The following is a 6,939-nucleotide window of genomic DNA, read 5'->3' as shown; positions in this document are numbered from 1 at the left end:
TACCCTCAGGTCCAAAATACAAGATATACTACGAGTTCGGAAAGTTATAATCATTTCTGAAAGCCATGGTGGAGGTTTCACCGAAAGTATAATAACCTTATATTATGATAATATTATACAAAATTCAGGTACTATGGCATTAGAAATAATGCTTGATAAAATAGAAAACCTGAAATATAATCATGCAAAACACACTACTGAATATTATCAAAGAGTAACAGGTCCTAGAAAGAGACCTATTATCTGTCTAAAAGATGATGATAAAGGGAATTCTGATCCCTTTGCATGATACAAAAATGGTGTGATACACCAAAACACTGTAAATTGAATGGTGAAAACCAAAAAATATGAAAAGTTATATTACTAGGAGATAGAAGATTCCCTTCAACAACAAAAAGGCAAAATGACAAAAATGGAGAAAGAAGAAAAAGAAAAAGCAGATTCCCTGGAAAAGATGACAGATCCTGCAAGATATCATGGCAGACACAGAAGATAAAGATGAAGAAAATATGAATAGACGACAAAAGAAGAAATGGCAGACAAAGAAATGGCAGACAAAGAAAATAAAAGATTCCTGGAAAAAACTGCAAAAGAGAATTATTAGTAATTATGTAAAAAAAACCGGTTATCCCGGTAATCTGTAACCATATAGAAGGACTACTATAAATAAGTCTATACATGAAATGTAAAAGACATCTGAAATTTCTGAAGTTAAATTCTCTCTTTGAATATGTCTGGCTAAACTTCTTCACTCTCTATAATCTCTTCTAAGAATATATCATAATAATAGAAAAGATTATTTTATATGTATTATATACAATCAGGAGTGATTCAGAAAATACCTTGAAGAATAGCAATATGGAAGAGACCGTGTGAGGACTCCTGCATCCAGCCAAGAATATCCAAAGGAGCTTGGAGAGCGTTAAGGATAATAGGGCAAGGGTGAGTTGAGACTTCCGGTGACCAGAAAGCTATTGTAAGAGGTAAAAATTCTGATTTAAATCTTATTGTGTATGATAGCATTATAAAATAATGTTCTCTAAGATTGTGATGTTTAATTAGTATGAGGTTATAGGGATGATTTCATAAAAATGAATTCATTTTTGTCTACTGCTTACTACATGCATAAAATAACCATATTACTCGATATGAATATGTATTTTAATGCGCCTTCCCTCTTTAGGGTTGTTAGATATATAAACGATCCAGAATAGAAACCTACCCCCAGAAATTGATTTCTTTCTCTTTTCCTTTTTCTTGTTTTGTTCTTCTTAAAACATCCATAGTTATATGGAGTATATCAATATATGATAGTTATCATGGTATCAGAGCTTAGGCTGGCGGGAGAACTAAGGTTCGATTCCCAGGCACCCCCAACATTCTCACAATTTATTATGGACACTAAAGGCAATTAATGCTCTAAAGATGGGCGTCGGTGTTCCATTCTTCGACCCATAAATGGGCTTTCGAGTGAGGGGGAGTGTTAAATATATGATCCTATTGGGGTCTTCCTCTAACACCTTAAGGTTTTAGATGAGCTGGTTACTCAATATGGTATCGATGTTGTTGCTAGAGGGGATCAAATCACATTATGTTTTGGAACTTTTAGCTTTGCCATTTGCTGATGAGTATTCGTCGAATAGGGAAGAGGGTCTTCAAGGTGTGTGCCCACTATATGTTTGATGAAATGGCTAAGGAGAAAAAAAGAGAGGGTTTGATGAGAAGTTTAGTGATGATGATAGTGAAGTGGGTATGGTAAGTGAAGAGGTAGTGTTGGATAAAATGGAGCTAGTGTTATCATTCCTTCAGAGTGTGAAGAGGCTTTGTGAGTGAAGTGTGGAAAGTGTCGTTCAAGAGGCATACTTATTAGTTCTTACCAGCCTAGTGTTAAGGAAGTGTGAAGTTTGAGGTTCTTAATAAAGATGTTCAACCTCTTGGTAGTGAAAGTATAGGGAAATCAGAAAATCATGGCCAAATGTGGAGTATGCACTGTGACTGGGATTTTTTGCAGGGACCAGCCTTTTCAAAGAGAAACAATATACAAGCCTAGAGTCACAAGAGGTCAATATTTGTTTAGATGGTTGTTTTTCTGGTGTACCAATTATTTTGAACAAAATATGCAACCTGATTCAAGGAAAAAGCATCCTACGAAAGTGATGATGAAATCAAACCAGAAAATGAAAAAAAATACTCTAGGAGAGTGTAAGTATACGGTTCAGGATGGGGATGTGCATTCTAATTGGATGAGCTATGTTAGGTTTAGTCCTAATAATGTTCAGCCTACTATTGTTTCGGTTTCGTGGGATAAGAATATTCAGATTTGGAATTTGAGTGATTGTAAGCTCAGGTATAGTCTTGCTGGTCATAATGGCTATGTTAATATTGTTATTGTTTCTCTTGATGGTCATTTTGCGCTAGCGGTGACAAATATGGATTCTGTTGTGGGATTTGGCCGAGGGAAAGAAGCTTTACTCTTCGGATGCTTCTTCCATTATTCATGCTCTTTGCTTTAATCCTAAAAGGTATTGGCTTTGTGCTGCTATTGAGTCCAACATCAAGATTTGGGATCTCGAGAGTAAGAGCATTTTCGTCAATTTGAGGATTGACAGAGGCTGATCTAGCTACTAATGGAAATGCCACTCAGACTAATACTGGCAAGAATCAGGTTATTTAAGATGATGATTATTAAGTTAGAATTAACTACATCTTACTTAAAGCTTGTTGATGAAAAATCAGAAAAGGAGTTGCACAATAAAGAAAGTGAAGAAAAGGTTTTACTCTTTAACAAAGAAAATGGAAATGGAGGATTGTGTTTTGCATAGTCATTAAAAAAAGCTGGAGCATTAAAATAAAAAAAAACAAAAACACTTGCGGAGAAGGTCAAGTCACTGCATGAAGCAGGATTACAATTTTACGAAACAAGAACTTTTAAGGCACAAGAAGATCATGTCTGCATAATCTGAAAATAAAAAATGTTTGAAAGAACAACTTCTGAACATGGAAAGTACATTGAAGATGCACAATCGTCAGAGTTTGATTGTTGTAGAAAATGCAAGTGCTGAGTTGGCTAAGGAATGACTGACGCCAGTTATGTAGAAGTTGAGATCAATGGCGGAAAACCTAGAGTTACGACTCAGAGAAAGCCAGGAAACTTCTTGTGCAGAAATTAGTTGTCTTGAAAGCTCTGTAAAAGAGCAAGATGAACAAATATGCACTCTGCAGAAAATAATTTGCAGAAAACAAATTTGTTGGGAAAGTTTGAGCTCTCCGATATTGTTGCTGCTCTTTAGTGAGCTTGTTACCATTGTGGTTTGTGCCCTTTCTATGGGTTGTTGAAGCCGAGATGTCACTCCATTGAAGTGACCGAGTACCCGTGCTTGTTTTGAGCTCTGTGAGCATTTACAGTTGAGCTTGCATAACGTCAAGTTGGCTGATATTGTTGAAGCCGAGAGGTCACTCCATTGAAGTGACTGAGTACTCGTGCTTGTTTTGAGCTCTGTGAGCATTTACAGTTGAGCTTGCATAGCGTCAAGTTGGCTGATATTGTTGAGCTCTGTGAGCAATTGTCCTCTAATGACATGTAAAGCCGGGATTCCTTTAATGACAATCAAAGCCAGGGTCCTTTAACGGCAAGCAAGGTCAGGACTTAAATTAAGTTAAAGCGGTCCTTTAATGGCAAGCAAGGCCAGGACATGGGTTTAATTTACATCCTTTGGACATAACGTGAAAAGTTGTGTTTTTGGTAATGGAGGCAGTCCGTTCTGCTTCATCCTCAATATGGTGTCTTAGAACTCTCTGGTGGCAAGATTACTTGGCGACCAAGAGTAAACTGGATGTTTTGCTCAAAGTCCGGGACTGACAGAGGTGAGCATGACTTCTCGAATTGTACAATGGTGCATGTAGCAAGAAGGACTGGAAATGCGGAAGTGACCAAGATTATTCCCTGAAGCAGGGATATAGTGCCGGCAAACTTAACATTGGATCCCTTCGGTTTTTTAGGCACATCAGTGGTGAGGGGCATTTTTTGTGAATTGGTAAATTTCTATCAAGCCAGGAGGAAACATTCCCACCATCTTCAAGAATAACAGATTGCATAATATCTTTTGAAGTCCCAGTAGTACTGTACTTACTGGCAGTAGCAAGTTTATATCTTCAAGCTAAGAGTTTCACTTTGTTCTCACTCATTAGCTTGAGGGGGAGTATTGAGGAATAAATAGAAGGTTAGTTTAGTCATTGTAGTGGAATAAATATTGTGCTCTATATAAAGCCCCACCTAGTTCATTGTAGAGGCAGGATTAGTTACAATGTAATCATTAAAGAGTTTCTATTTCTTTCTTTTTTCCTTTTTCTTGTTTTGTTCTTCTTAAAACATCCATAGTTATATGGAGTATATCAATATATAATAGTTATCAAGATTCATACCTTTTTAATCTGGGTATCGATGGTCAGGTTCAAACGATTGTTGCATCAATACCATACCGTGGAAAGGTATTGTAACGCTTGCCCCCTGACCGGATTACAAATATACTATAAAATAATAGTTACTTGTCAAAGTTTATTCGTTATCGTTCCACATCCTCTCAGAAAGAGAATACGAGGAGAAAAACTAAAGCTTGTTACATTCATATATAAAGAAAAACAGTAGAAGTATAAGAAATTTACTGGGAAAAGACTAAAGAGAATAGACTTCATGTCCTAGACGAGGCTCAGCAATAGTAACAAGTGGGATTTTCTTAGGAGTCGAAAGCCCAAAAATTTCTTCCATGTTCAGATCCTCAGCTGTCATTGATCCTGGCAATTTCCACTTGAATCCATGCAAAAGATTGGCCAAACTTGATTCAATAACCTTCTGTCCCAAAGCGTAACCAGGGCACATTCTTCTCCCGGAACCATAGGGAAGTAGCTCAAAATTATGTCCTTTGATATCTATTTCCTTGCCAATAAACCTCTCTGGCATAAACTCATCTGGCATTTCCCACAATGTTGGATCGCGTCCGATTGTCCATACGCTCACCAGAATCCTGGTTCCTTTGACAATGTCGTATCCGTCTACTTTGCAGTCTTCTAGCGACTCACGTGGAACGAGCATTGGTGCCACAGGGTGCAGTCTCATTGTTTCTTTGACAATGGCTTGAATGTAAGGGAGATTTGGTACATCTTTCTCTTCTACCCATCTGTTTTTCCCGATAACTCGGTCTAGTTCTTCGGTTGCCTTTTCGAATAATTCAGGTTTTTTCAGAAGCTGTGAGATGGCCCATTCTACTGTCACAGCTGAACTCTCGGTGCCACCAGCAAGAAGATCCTAAAAAATATGTCAAATAAAGAGTAGATGAGTACTCCGATAATTCAATATATTTCTATTCTATATATAGATCTAGTTGGGCTTTCCTCTAACAGTTTAAGATTTTAGATAGTCTGATTACTTAACATGATATCGTAGCTCAGGTTGGTAGAGGACACAAGTCCAACTCCCTAACAATACTCGAGTTTCATATGGATTAGTATCATTTTGCTTTTCTATCATAGGTAATCAGTCGCCGCTATGGGCTCACATAATAGCCCGCAAACCATGTGAACCAAGGTAAACCGCGTTTAAGTGACAGACTCTGACTAAGGAGGTATAATCATAAATTCTCCTTCCGTGGGATTAATATCAAATTTTACCTGAGTAAAAGCCTTAACACCGTGCCTCTCGAGCTTAACCTCCAGAGCAGGATCATCAGCAATCTGCAGCAAGACATCCACCATATCTTTAGCCACATAATTCTCATTATTCTTTCTCCTCTCATTATGCTCGTCGATAACATGCTCCAAAAACCTATCAAACTTCTTGCTTACTCTCTTCATCCTCTTCACATAGCCTTGCAAATCCAGGAAATCAATCCAAGGAATCGAATCTCCGATATTAAACACGCCATTAAGCAAAAACAACTCATCCAGCATCTTCTTAAACTCGTCTGGCTTCACCACCGCGTTCTCCGTCTCATCTGAATACCTCTTCCCCACTACCATTCTACTAATTACATTCAAACTCACTGTCGAAAGATAGTCTTTTAGCGCTAAGCCTTCCCCACACAATTCGTAAATATTATTAATCATGGTCTTCATTTCTTCAACACGAATATACTCGTAGGATTCGAGTCGTTTCACGCTAAATAATTCCATCAAGCACATTTTTCTCGCTTGGCGCCAGTATGATCCGTAAGGTGACCACGTAATGTCAGAGTAATTATAAGTAGTGTATTTTCCAGCGGCTGTTTTCGGACGTCCAACAAATTTAACGTCCATGGTTTTGAGGAAAATTTTCGCCATTTCGGAAGATGAGGCCACCACCACCGGAAACGAACCAAACTGAAGCTGCATCAGGGGGCCGTATTTTCGCGACAACTCGTGGATTGAAACATGAGGTAATGCTCCAATGAGGTTTAGGTTGCCGATAATAGGCCATGGTTTCGGGCCTGGTGCTAAATTAAGATTCTTTCGGTTACGGTTACGGTTACGGTTGCGGTTACGGAGAAATTTGGCTAGAAGAAAGAGCGCTAGAATCGAAAGCCATGTGGCTGCATATGTAGCCGAAGTTGAAGCTTCCATTTGCGGAAGTTGCTTAAATGTTGTGTTACTGTTTTTGTACTTGAACTTGCAAGTGTGGTGATCATATTTGGAGACAGTGGAGGGGTATTTATAGTAATATTTAAATTTGAATAATTGGTTTTGTTTTTATAATTTGAGTTGTTATAATTGCTTTTTTCACTAGTAAAAGTCTACTACTTGATTTGCCAGGTACCTTCTATGTTATTACACAAGAATATATTGTAGGACATATTAGCTTGAATTTTCTTCAGTCTTCTCTCGTGGCTAATTTTCGCGGAGTCTTCTTCTCTTGTGTATTAGAAGTTGCTCCATTTCTTTTTAGTTTTAGAAGTTGTTAGAATTTTTGCA

The 6,939-nt window shown here is 37.8% G+C and overlaps 1 protein-coding gene across 1 annotated transcript; it reads right to left on the bottom strand.

Moving 5' to 3' along the window:
* Positions 1-4,530: 4,530 nt before the first annotated feature.
* LOC141701906 (trimethyltridecatetraene synthase-like) lies at positions 4,531-6,663 on the bottom strand. Its single transcript, XM_074505528.1, has 2 exons — positions 5,665-6,663; positions 4,531-5,302 (listed from the first exon to the last, which is right to left on the bottom strand). The coding sequence occupies exons 1-2, from the start codon at positions 6,589-6,591 to the stop codon at positions 4,673-4,675; spliced, it is 1,557 nt and encodes a 518-aa protein (XP_074361629.1). The 5' UTR covers positions 6,592-6,663; the 3' UTR covers positions 4,531-4,672.
* Between the last annotated feature and the right edge of the window lie 276 nt (positions 6,664-6,939).

This window comes from Apium graveolens, unplaced genomic scaffold, assembly GCF_009905375.1.
Source record: "Apium graveolens cultivar Ventura unplaced genomic scaffold, ASM990537v1 ctg4468, whole genome shotgun sequence".
NCBI lineage: Eukaryota > Viridiplantae > Streptophyta > Magnoliopsida > Apiales > Apiaceae > Apium > Apium graveolens.
This window is presented reverse-complemented; position numbering and strand designations above follow the sequence as displayed.